Source organism: Thermobia domestica, chromosome 12 (assembly GCF_964235325.1).
Source record: "Thermobia domestica chromosome 12, izTheDome1.hap1.1, whole genome shotgun sequence".
Lineage (NCBI taxonomy): Eukaryota > Metazoa > Arthropoda > Insecta > Zygentoma > Lepismatidae > Thermobia > Thermobia domestica.
In genome coordinates this window covers 120,754,482-120,768,435 of record NC_137465.1, presented here as the reverse complement: position 1 = coordinate 120,768,435, position 13,954 = coordinate 120,754,482, and the positions used below count along the sequence as shown (strand labels likewise).

Genomic DNA, 13,954 nt, shown 5'->3' with positions numbered 1-13,954 from the left:
GCTTACATAACCACCATTTGATGTGTGATCGTTGAAATCGACAGAGTGCGTTCCAGCACCGCTCTTCCCTTAGTAAGTCCATTCCATTTTATTCCTTGAAGTTCTTATTTTTTTAATTCCTAGTTATATCTTGCATGATTAAGTCTCCAGGAGAGAATCGAAAGCACGGAAATACAAATAATATTAACGAATTATAGAAATCTGTAAATTGACTGACCATTGGCTTTCGCTTGAAGAATAAGTCTATTCATCTACATATTATTTGTTCTTCGCTGCTTATACAATCAACGTAAACCTTGTATAATGACTTTGTTCTCAGATGATTTGGCCTGCTTGATTTTTTAAAGTTGAAATCGAAAACAGAGTGTACTCCATGCCCTTCCAAATTCTAGAAATTGTTAGTGTGATACACTCAGTTCCTTCGTGATGCTGACGTTTGTTTGCCTACTCTCTAATTTCCTTAATATTTGTAACTTTTCTTCAATATTAAATACTTTCTTTTCTTCTGCGACATCTTCAGAGCGATGCGTGTCTTGACTATTTAACAGACATATTGATTTGAAATCTATAATGTGCTGAAAGCGAGAGTTTGAAAATAAGATCTACATTGTTGTCAGCAATCTCAAATATGTAACAAACCAAAATCAACATTGGACGTTATAGCCAATACAGTTTTTCGAAAACGTGATAAAAGTATGTAATTTTATATAATATGTCATATTAAATGGCTGTTTAATTAAAGTGTTTATGTGGGATTTAGACGGAATCGTTAAATTTCGCTGTTATACCCATACATCGTTAAAAATTGATGTCGCTATAAACGGTTTCGACTGTAGTTCGTTGAATTCGTCGGAATTTTGTTCTATATTCTCAAATAACAGTCGCGAAAAGTACATATCTAGATTGTATCATTTTTTAGTTTAAATGATTAAAAAGAATAAACTCCTTATAATTTTGTCACTTTGAGAGAAGTTATCTTCTATGATCAAGTTTGAACTTTAAAATTGCTTTCGTAAATTTTGAATATTTGTTTATTAATTCTTTAGTTAGCCTTAAAATATTCGGACACATTCTTACTTGACAAGGCAAAGATATTTCACATAAATGATGTGATATGTTTCTACTTCCTGATATCTGGTTTAAACTCTATCTATAAATCTCTTTTTTAACTCTCCTATCTTTTTGATGTCTATAAATTTTCATGTATACTGCTTCTTCGCATTCCTACTGCTCTTCTAGTCTTTAAGACTACTGTCATTCTATATGCTATTACGAACTTCCTTTATCAACTATTTACTTCTCTAAATATGATTCTACAGTACAATATCTGTGTTGAATACTTTCTTATGGTTCAAAGTATTTGTCACACATTTCTTAATCGTTGTTGAGAATTTGAAAAATAGATTTTAATAATAAATTATAAATACTTGATAATTCCAGAACCTATCATATCGAATTTGCGAGATTTTTGCTATGTAATTTATGTATCGTGTTGTTGTATCATAGAAATTACGAGCTATGTAATAACTGTATATTTGATTTTGAATCTCCACAACAATACATGATGTATTTAAAATTCTCGAAACTAATATTGTGTACACCAAACGTATCATTAATACACTTATATGCACATTTACGCATTATATGTGTTCAATTCCCTATTGTGATGTATTAAAATTAAAGCAATACACTTGTTAAACATAATCTTTTCGTAGAAACCAGTAATTACTTACTATTAGGGCAGTAAATTAAACAAATACTTAAAAGAATCGTACAAAGAAAGACCTTCGTTTAAATTGAAACTCGTTTCAAAATTATTTTCATAATTGTAACCTTTCAGATGTAAATTCGTATTTTAGGTTAATAGTTTTAGCTTGTGTTTAATTTAAACTAACGAACGACATAGGTAGATCTTTCAAAATACATTGTGTACTAATTGAACTCATATTAATTTTATAGTCTATGTTGGTTTTAACTTACTTTCTGCAAGAAAGAAAAAAAAATATGATAATTTTTGCTTCTATACTGATGATTCTTTCTTATGAATAATTGAATCAATATTATAACCATGGTACCATTTTCCTTTTGTTAAAATTATCTTTAATACAATAAAAATATGTAAGAATTGTCAATGATATAATTTTGTTATAAACTGAAATTTTGTCATCCTAATACTGTCAAAAAAAAATCTAAGAGAAAATATTAACAAAAAATAATATATGCACAATTTATAATACACGACTTATGAAAATGTAATTAGTAAGTTGACCACAATACTACGACTCAAGAAATTGTGGATAAATAAAATTTCATCTTTTATATGTTCTAACAGGTCTCGTTTCTCGGAGATAAAAGAGATCTATGATAATATGTAAATGTAAATATACCTGTTAAATTAGCAGGTTTCAAAAATTTGTGATAAACTTTAGATTTAGTTACTAAGTTTAAATGAGTGGTTTGTCCTTATTACGGACTAAACTATGCAATTCTTAATATTTACATTACCTAGCAATACAACAAAAATACTGAAATGTTAACACAAACATAAGATACTGAAAATTATTTTTCAATTTACAAACCTTAATACTGTAAATTAAATACATGAACCCTTCGCTACGCATAGTGAACACATTGATTTTAATCGAATCTTCATAAGTTTAAATGAATACATCGACATTGTCGAAGTTTATATATAAAGGAGAAAGAAGCTAAAACTAGTTTAAAGGACTGTGTGTCTATATATAAAGTTTAAAGAACTATATATATATATATATATATATATATATATATATATATATATATATATATATATATATGTAAAGAAGAGATTTTAGATTTTCTACTCCTTGACCAGTATGGAGGATCTCGCCAAGGACAAAAAAAAAAAAAAAAAACTCAATGTTTAATTTACGAGATTCTAAAATGATCAGTCACAGCCATCAGAGTTTTCGAGTCGAAGTTTCCACATCGTCACGTTTTCTACTACAAGAGATGGATGAAACACATTGTAGAATTGGACAAGACCCATAGAGAATAACGAAACAACCACATTAATTTGACCCAAGTCAAAGTCACCTTGTGGACAGATGTAGAATTCGATTTAGATTTATAGAGCAGCTGCAGCTCTCGATCTGAGGAGACACACACAATGGCGCATAAATAATCGTGAAATCTAGTGATAAGAAAAAAATATATATAATGAGATTCGCGCAAATGAGTAGAGATTTTCAGACAACTTTATCGGAAATTCGAAAAACTATATGTGTGCGTAAATATTATGTATTCAAGTGTATAGTATAGAAAGTTTTTGAGAAAGAAAAATATTTTATTGGCCAAATTACTTTATTCGACTTGATTGGTGTCGGTCTACTTGAAATTGCCATATTAGAAACATCAGTCCAAGTTATATTACAAGTCTTCTTTACAGTGAGGGAGAAGAGGAAGAAAATAAAAACATACTAGTGCAAGTGACGACACGTACAAAAGTCCACGGCAGCACAAAAGCTTTTTCTCCCAGAAGAAGAATTAAAAGAAGTCTTATTCATTGTCATTCTTCAGAACTGCGAAAGTGATATTGTACGTTTTTAGGTTCGAGAATTTCAGGGAAATTCCTTCAGTAAGTTAGGCGTCAGACCAGTATGAACTGAATTGAACTAATTTAACTGCAATCATCATTTCTATTACAATGGTGCAAAATCTAGTTTTTATAGTATCTAACATAATGTACACAAAGTTCGCAACTTCCTGCGGCGACAAGAATAAACTTTAGTGGTGGAAACTTAACGTTTTCTTCGTATCATTTCCGGGCAAATTGGTTTCAATTTTCGTAATTCTACATTCGAAACTGGCCATGTATAGCTTCTGTTCTTTCTAAGATATTCTGAAATCTGCATTTGAGTAACATGTTTGAAGAAAATGGCAAAAATTAAACCAAGTAATCAGGCTTATATTACACGAAGGGATCTATTCTCATAGAAAGACTATGGAAATTAAGTGCATTTAGCAATTACGAGAAAATAGAATCCCTCGAGCTATCTTGGGTCCATAAGAATAATATGATGCTTATACTATGCTATCACCTGCAAAGTAGATCATTGAATATTGTTCACCTGTATGGAATATGGTAGTATAAGTACCTACTAACCTATCATGCATTTGACTCGGTCTTCTTTATAGCCATAGTTAGATTTAGAATTCCGGAATTACGTGATCACTCGAGACAAGAAATAACGTCCTTAGTAAACTTAAGTATCCCTTACAAACGACACCGAGCTGCGGACTTACTGTACCTATATAAGATTACTAATGATAAAATTGATTCTGAGTTTTTGCTATCGCAGATTAATTTTCGAGTTCCTCTCTGACGAATTTGCTCTCTTAATTTGCTAACTCACGAGACACCTAGGTTATCTATTGTAAAACGCTCCTTGTTTTACAAACTAGCGCATGATTATAATACACTGTAATTGTGCTAACAAACTAATTTTTTACTTCTCAACGAAATTTTAGAACTCAACTGAAGAAAACATTGTAAATTTAGAAGTGAACCTTCTTCTGTTAGTATATTCTTTTTTTTTTTTTCTATTTGTTATTGTATGTTGTTCAGTTTCAGTCAATTGAGTTAGTGCTGTATGAAACTATGTGAATAAATAAATAAATAAATAAATATTTCAGAGAGCTGTCCAACTTTTCTATTTGTATATCATATTCTTTTCTACGGTTTTCATTATTATATCGATATAAGCTGCTAGAAAACAAAATTGTCACATCCAACAAAACAGTGATCTGAAAAGTACTTATCCCTAAGTCATGTCATAGTATTTTCTTATCGCTAGATTTTGCAATTATCTTCGTATTTTCACCACCAGAATTAGTCTTTCTGAAACTGTTCCAAAATACTGAAACAAACTTTGAAACGAGATCTGACCTCTAGATAACCTAGATCTAATCCAACTAATAAGCCCTTCCAGTTGCCCTCCATATAACTTTTCGAAAACTACAATTTCGTCCATCCCTTTTTTGAAGCTGAACGGTTCAGAAGATTTGACCTGAAAATTTAGAAGGCCATGACTTCCTATCTGCTTGTTTTTGAACTTGACATGGTAGGCTGTATATATTACTTATCGAGTCTTTATTCTTGGCAAAAATTATCCAAGTCAGTGATTGGACAAAAACTCTGTGCATATAGTAATTAGTTGGAATTTATTGAAAAACTGACTATAATCCTTTTATAAGTAAAGGTTTGTTAGTTGTAAACTATTCGAAAAGACATTCTTCGATCATTCAGTGATGATATTGCAAATTGTCTAGATTAGTAGTGGTAATTGATTCTGTTCATTTTAATCATTTCCTAAGTAGAAAGAGTTGTTTTATAACATTAATATTTAAATATGAGTTTAGTTATTAAGATTTGTAACATTTTAAGTTTTCTTCTTCAAACCTTTAATGTGTATTGACGCTTTTTGAGATACTATTTTTTTAATAATATGTATATATATGTTACATGTATCGTATCAATATCATTCTTCTCTTCTTGCAGCTTGCTTTATTTTTCGCAATTTTTCTTTAACTTAGGCTACATGTTGTAAACTACAAAGAATCCAAGCTCTATTTGTTAAGTATTTGTAAGATGTTGCTCAGAGCTGTTCCACAATATCCTCACGGGGAATTTTTTTTTATATCTACATGAAAGCGCAAAAATCACAATCACGTGGCTTTTTTTGTCTGGTTTGATTTTATTTATTGTTTTATTACTTATTTCCATTGACACTATTACAGCGAGCACTAATTATTTCATAAAACCACATTGGAAATACGCACTGTCGATTATTGATTCAATTCTTTCTTTATGTTCCTATTTTTACACATTTTACCCTATTTTTCTCTCCAGAGCTTTTCTTACACTTAGCGTATACTTTTCCGCCTTGCTGAATGAATATTTGTTGCAATAATTATGTGTTTTTATTTGTTTCTTCATACTCATCATAGTGTGCCGATTATATGTGTCTACATCTTATTTGAAGGGAAAACTGTAAACAAGCATAGAATCATTCTCCTCCCTCTCTTTAAAAAGAAAAGTGAAGGTGGATCATTCATTATGGTGAGATACTATGAATATCCCGTAACGGTGAATCCAATAATATATTTTTACCCCAGTGCGGATATTCATTGGAATAGCTGTGAATATTTGAACTTAAACCTGAATTTTTAACTGCCTACCATTTCTATGTATTACAAGATGTTTTCATTTATGTGGATTTTTAAGTATACTTTTTTAAATGGTGTCTCCCATAATTTACAAGTTCCCTTTTTCACTTGTTATATTTTGTGATAATGATTCTGTGCTATTATTGTCAGAGGAAAAAAAATCAGATTTCATTGCATGTTGGTGGGTAAATATTGCATTTTGTGATTATAAATATTTACTCATTTGGAATAAAAAAGATATCTCGAACCTAGTCCTTTCCCCCTTACAGGCCAGCTTAAGCTTGCCAGGTTCCCCTTTCAACATTCGGCGGGGGTCGAGGGGAAGCCATCAATTCACGTGGAGAAATGGACGCCGTTTTGGTGATCGCAAACCTCTCGTCCTGTCCACGTATCTTGATGCACAAGAACATCTTCCATATGCCGATGATTCTAACGCAGTCACTCCAATGTCTGAGGAAAATGGTGCCATCATTGTGCCAGTCTATACAAACCTGGGCTCCCGCCATTCTTCGTACACGTCTCACGCTTCCCGTATTTCCTATACATCCCATGGTGACCTTTTGAATGGCAAACCGATGACCAAAGAAAGCCAGTTACGGAGCCAGTTCCGGTCATCAAGAAATCCACCTTCACAAGTTCCTGAAGTAGTAATGGACAACAATAAACACCTTCGTGACTTTGTGAGTAAAATAAGTATGAATTTGAAATGATAATAATGATAATGTTATTTTATTACATGTTGGTAAGACTTTTCTTTGCTTTGTATTTATGTAGCACTTGGAATGCTCGATATTATCGTGAGATATGCTAGTAGTTACCACTCGTTACGTTGTTTGCTAGGAAATCCCTGGTCCCAATTTGTTTGATAAACCCTTACGATGTTAGCCTTAATGTGGAATGTATCTACATCCATCTGAATTTGAGTTCATTTCTTCTTAACACTTCCCGTTCCCATCTTCTATTCATTATCCGTTCCCTCCCCTCCCACCCCTTCAATTGTTTCAACCTTGAATTATGTTACAATCAACTGAATGTGGTCTGTCCATGAGGTATCGGCACAAACTCAGACAGACATATTTGACAGTTAATACTGTCAACAAAATGCACTTGTCTTAATAAACTCTACGTCTTTAAAATGTAGATTTTATGGAAGAACATATAATGCATTTTTTTTTTAAATGTGGTGTTTGTTAGTGTGTACCTTGAGTTCAAGTTGCCTGTAATCTAATGCTGAGTCTTGCTTGCACTGTCTTCAGTTTACCTTTTGTACCGTTCTGTAATTTACCTTCAGAAACACTGTGCATCAGAATGTCGCATGTTTGCATGTGAAAATCATCTCGTAGTATTCCTCCCTACCCTTAGTGTATATATAGGATTTCTTCTGTAGACAAGAATTTTTAACTTAGTTTTTGTTAAATATTGTTAAAACATTGTAGAAATGTGCCGTAATTTAAGCAAGTTTATATAGTTTTCATAGTTATTACTGATTTTTGTTTCATAAGCAGTAGTATGATAACGAATTCAGTGATAGATATAGAGGTATTTTTTGTGGTATTAATATTTCGTTTACCAAAGTAAGGACAAAAGCGTCATTCCCTAGCATGTAGGCTATGAAGGCATAGAGAAGCAATGAACCAAGCAAGCATATATGACGAAATGTTTAACACCTCATAACACATACCCAAATCACAGTTGTTACTATATTGGATGTTGGAGTTTGTAAATATATAAATATATATATGTAAAAGTATAATTATTTTGAATACAACCCTTTCCGTTTAATTGCGGTGTGCAGTAAATTATAAACAGAAATGTTATAAATGCTATTTCCTGAATTTATTATTTTTAAAATTACACTTGGCATGGAAAAAAGCAGTTTATGTAGAACATATGGAATTCTAAATGCTAAACAAACATATTTTATCCATATATCTTAACACTGTAGTCATCTTATTCAATATTGATAAAGTGCTATTGCCTACATTATTACTATATTAATTTAATTAAGTCAAATTCACAACAAGAGGTTAATTAGTTTTAAGTACAAAAGCAGCAATAAATTGACGAATCAATTTTGATTAAAAAACACATAAATTGCATTATTAACTACCATCTTTATTTTATTTATAATAGTTCAATATTTCTGTTTCGATAAAGAAAAAGAAAAGAAAAAATGTTCCAGTCGTAAGAGGAAGGGCTCTAGGATTCAGAACTTCAATGAGATATACTGTATATTGCTATATACTGGAAAAGCTTTATTTAGTATCTCTTATTATCTTTTTGACTTTAATCTTCGTTTTCGAAAGAAAGATTAGATAGATAGTTAGACCTCTGTTGAGAATATTTGATTCTACCCTAAAGCATTAGAAAAATTAGTTTCAAAATTCTAGCCATATTGTTAGCAACTCTCTGTAAAGTTGTTTCCAATCATAGAAAATATGTCATGAAAAATATTTTTTTTTAAAAAATTAAAATAAAATAAATTTCTAGTTTTATATCCTACTCTTATGTTCTTTAGGCTAAAGGGTGGCTGATTAATGAAAAAATGATTTTGAAATAATTAATGGATGACACTGTGGGAAGAAACAGGAGAACCCCGAGAAAACTCACGGACACGATATTACCTTCCACAAGCTCATTAAGTCTGTGACGAAGAAGGGACCTCTTGCATCAGAGGAGAAAACATCAAGTTATATGTCATAAAATTACTAACAAGTAAACCTTACGTTTGGGTGAATCGAGTTGCTTATTGAGACACATATGAGAAAGTAGTACTAAATGTGGTTAGTATTTCAGTGAAGTTGTAGGTGCGAAGGTCCAGGGGCTTAGGAGATACAGCTACCAGAACATCACATGGAAGTACAGAATAGTCTTCATACAGTTGGAGCTAAAAGCTCTGTAAGACCTCTTGTAACGACAAAAGGTGAATAACAAATGTATGGGTATATATTAGGACTAGGGGGAAGTCATATAGTAAGGGTATACCTGACGGTGGCCATCTTGAAATCCGCCATTTTGAATTAAGGTTAAGTTTGTAAAATAAGAATAGGGTCATGTGATACATGATTTAAGGCGCAAATTTAATCAGAAGAACAATGGTCACGTTAATTTTGAGTTACGCACAATTGGTAAAAAGTTACAGGAAAATTAAATATTGTTGCAGCATATGTATTAGTCCTTTACCCCACCTTGTAAATTTTGTTTTAATGATAATAATTAAATAAAAAGCAGGTAGATAAATATTAGGTCTATGATAAGAGTTGCCTTGATGGCGGCCATGTTCAAATCCGCCATTTTGAAGCAGACAAAAGTTTTAAACAAAACGCATAACATTGACACCTTATTAGCAAATTTTACCATAAATCCAACAGTATAACCATTTTTGCTTTATCATGAACCAGCATTTGTTATCGCATAAACAAGTTGCTAATTTAAGGAAAAATGACCAAAGAGGAATTGAGTCATAGTTGAACTTGCGTCTTTCTTCCAGAAAAGACCTCAATTAGTACAATCAATATGTAGTTCAGAAAAGAGTGCATGACTTGCACAAATACTCTGCTCACAGTGAGCACACCTGACAAAGGCAATCGAGTTACATTGAATCATCTGTCGTTAACAATTCCGTCAAAGCAGTAGTCGTAAGGAGCGATCCATTTAATTTTGTGCTGGTTAATGATAAAGCAAAAATGGTTATACCGGTGGAGTTATGGTAAAATTTGCTATTAATAAGGTATCACTGTTATGCGTTTTGTTTAAAACTTTTGTCTGCTTCAAAATGGCGGATTTGAACAGGACCGCCATCAAGGCAACTCTTACCATAGACCTAATATTTATCCACCTGCTTTTTATTTAATTATTATCATTAAAACAAAATTTACAAGGTGGGGTAAAGGACTAATACATATGCAGCAACAATATTTAATTTTCCTGTAACTTTTTACCAATTGTGCGTAACTCAAAATTAACGTGACCATTGTTCTTCTGATTAAATTTGCGCCTTAAATCATGTATCACATGACTCTATTCCTATTTTACAAACTTAACCTTAATTCAAAATGGCGGATTTCAAGATGGCCGCCGTCAAATATACCCTTACTATATGACTTCCCCCTAATCCTAATATATACCCATATTTTTGTTATTCACCTTTTGTCATTACAAGAGGTCTTACAGAGCTTTTAGCTCCAACTGTATGAAGACTATTCTGTACTTCCATGTGATGTTCTGGTAGCTGTATCTCCTAAACCCCTGGAGCTTCGCACCTACAACTTCACTGAAATACTAACCACATTTAGTACTACTTTCTCATATGTGTCTCAATCAGCAACTCGATTCACCCAAACGTAAGGTTTACTTGTAAGATACAATTACTTTAATTACATTTGTAAATGTTAATATGTTTACAGTAGAAAAATAACATTTCTAGCTAAACGCAGAAACGGCATTAGTTACAAAAAAGATTCTGAACTTGTACGGTAATAATATTTACATTACTGTAACTTTAACGCTAGGCCCCAGGGCTTCCTTTTGTCATCCATATTGCGTAATTTGTCCCAGTCTAGGCTTGACTCCGAATATCCCTAATAACATATTTATGTTGAACTTTTAAATTTTTGATTGAAGGTTCTTGCATATACGAGTCATTCATATGCACTTTAGATTACAAAGTGATAACGTTTGATTAATGTTTGAAAATGTATCGCACTTCGCTATTTATTTTACTTACCTTGTTTGAAAATCCCATAATTATCGTAATAATTCATCTAGCATGTTGAAAGGTGACAATGAACTAAATTCTAATAATGTAAACTGAGAATATGTGCTTTCTCGGATTTTATAAAATGATTTTTTTGAACAAGAAGTGAAGAATATGATAAATATAGTTGATAAAACTTAAATTACTGTAGATGAAGTAGATTTGTTTTACATCACAAAATTATTTTAATTAATGCACAAGAATTAAAACTTTGTACTCTTGTTATTTTTTATTTTTTTTTAATCAAAAAGCTCGTAAATAGACTCAATTATCGATTGACGTACAGGTGTAAATAGGTTAAATGGGTTAATATAAGTAGTTATGTAACCAACTATTTTATAACCTAAAATACATATTTGAGTAAAATATGACGATTACAAACAACATAAAGAGAATGAGAACGAATTTGAACCCTACAATTTTGAAATACTATTTTCTTAGCATATGAGAATAATGAGATATATGGTTTTCCATGCCAAGTGAAACTTTCCATAAATACTTTATGAAAGTATTTGTTCTTTTCTGTTTCGTTTTCTGTGAAGTAGTGCATTGTGAGGTTGTTCGTTTGTACTTATCATTTGCGATTATTTTTTTCTTTGTGCATGGTTAGGAAAAATAAAAAAAAAATATCTTAAATTTAATTATGTACGATGAGCATATGTAGAAAAATCGGTGCACAGAAAAGAACTATTTAATATTCAGTCTTTGTACAACTAAAATGCATGTGCGTGCGTATATGTTTGGCTTTTTAGCTTCTTTTGATTTGGAGGTGTGTGTCTTTTGAGTGCACATGGAATATGCTTGAAACTCTCCCAAGCACACATATATCACTTTCTGTTAGGTGTTTCTATAAGGCAAACAGAAAGCTATCGCAATTATCAAACTAATACTCTTTGGTGACCTGGGCTGGATTTGGGAAAAAGCGGACATAAAACGAAACGAAAAATACATGACATCCCCTCTTTCTTTGTGCATTAGTTTGACAGCAAGCAAGTGCTGCATATGCTGCCACGAAAACATTGGGATGGTCCCAGAAGAGATGATGAAGTTATAGATAACATCATTAGGGAGATATTTGGACCAGATGTCAACCTAGAGTATATCGACAAAGATGCTGTAAGTAATTCATATTACAATTGCTCCCGGTGAGTTTGCTTGCTCTTGGTATGGGAACAAATTAACTCGGAAATTCATGCTGTTTCCATAACCCTCTGCTTGTACTACATATGTGTATATAAATACCTATAACAATACATGTTCATGCATATCAACAATTTAATGCTAGTAGAGACAAATCCCTATTATGCACAGCACTTAACATTTCGTGTGTCTTCTTCATCTTCACATTGTGCATTTTTTTTATCTCTGTTCTTCTTTATCAATTATTTTGTGTGTATATAAAATACATAAAATGTCTCTAATGTCGACTACAGCAGTTTCATAATATTTTACCACTTATTTCATTGTTCCAACGGCTAATGTGTGTCCTTTTTACGTGTGCTAATCTGTTATCTCTACTGCATAATTTGTTGAGTGTTTTGTTTAAATTCTTGCATGGTACAACTTCAGCGAGAACCGTTTTTATTATACAAAATATTTCGTAAATCCACAAGTGATTTGCACTTTTATCTATTGCATGAATAATATACTAAAATTTTATCATAGTTGGGTGACTCTAATTGTTTGGTATTAAGGAAAATACTTTCCTCAATACCTAAGGACTGTGCTGTTCTTCCATAACTGTAATCTTCCACATTACTTACTCCAACATAAGTTCATCCTCCAATTAATAAATTAATGCTAACAGAATGTGTTTTGAGGTGCTATAACTCTTTCACGTCATCCAGTTCTAAAATTCCATTTCTATTTCATAATAATCTAATTTTCATTGTAGAGGCTAAGTCGAAAATTAGTCCAAAGCTATGGACAGTTTTAAAATTATTGTTGAAATAAAATAATTTAGATTTCTATTATACAAAAGTAAACGTCACCCATCTTATATCTTATTGAATTCCTCTTGTCGTATTTAACTATAAATTCTAGGGTGTTTTATTAATGCAACCAGTGACTTAGAGAGTGAATTCTTCCTTAAAAATTATGCTGGTATGTAAAAATGTGTTTTTAAATATAAGAACACATGAAATTGGGATATTGATTTGAAGAACTTATGTGTGATGTGTGTTTGTGTGTGTGTACTGTATGTTAATATACTTACACATGTATGTATATTTCAACATACAGTACATGTCGGAAACGTAGAAATATCCATGCTAAAGTAATACACAATGGACTATTTCCGAAAAAAACAAGTTTGTGAATTTATTTCTATCTTAGCATGTAGAATATGTACTGAATACTCGCGTAGCATGCTTTTACAGACGTGTTTCCTACAACAACAATTAAAATACCTGTTTAACTTATCATAATTAAACATGTATGTGCACATTTTTCTAGTCTTTGCAGAAAAGAATTCACTTGCTAAGTTTTGCTGTTTATAAGTAAAACATCCATATATATTAAGTATCTTATTAAAGTATAGGATCTATACACACATCTATATACAGAAAGCTCAACTATCATTTGCTGACAGTAGTGATAGATACCTTTATCGGGCATGTTTTGTGTTTCTTCTATATCAACTTAATTAAGTTGAAAGTTATTAAGGAATGAAGTGCTGAAAATGTAGAAGAGACAAGTGGAAAATAAGCATGCATCGTTTAGTAATTTGACAATGAAAGTGCATGCAAATGAGAGAATCACTTGCACATTACATCGCCACTACAGGCATGACGTTGTTATTTAACAATAATAGTAATATTTCAATTGAAGATTTTTCAGTACCATAATCAGGATATTATTAGTGCATGAACTCTTGTAAATTTAATGCATATATGTGGATAGTAAAGTACTATTATAATAATTAATGCAATGTAATTAATGAAATCTAATTAACGCAAATTATTCTTTTTAATATCCTAAATTAATAAACAT

The 13,954-nt window shown here is 31.4% G+C and overlaps 1 protein-coding gene and 1 long non-coding RNA gene across 25 annotated transcripts in view; one reads left to right on the top strand and one right to left on the bottom strand.

Moving 5' to 3' along the window:
• para (sodium voltage-gated channel paralytic) overlaps window positions 1-13,954 on the top strand; it is a 651,733-nt gene that overhangs the window by 517,254 nt on the left and 120,525 nt on the right. For 14 of the 24 annotated variants that reach the window (XM_081734028.1, XM_081734020.1, XM_081734025.1 and 11 more), the window contains 2 exons: window positions 6,477-6,887; window positions 11,942-12,079. In XM_081734028.1, the coding sequence (XP_081590154.1) occupies window positions 6,477-6,887; window positions 11,942-12,079 (549 nt within the window). The remainder of the gene's footprint in view (window positions 1-6,476; window positions 6,888-11,941; window positions 12,080-13,954) is intronic. The other 10 variants (XM_081734031.1, XM_081734029.1, XM_081734030.1 and 7 more) reach the window with 1 other exon arrangement.
• Window positions 1-13,954, bottom strand: part of LOC145666609 (uncharacterized) — a 118,867-nt gene that overhangs the window by 19,492 nt on the left and 85,421 nt on the right. The window lies entirely within an intron of this gene.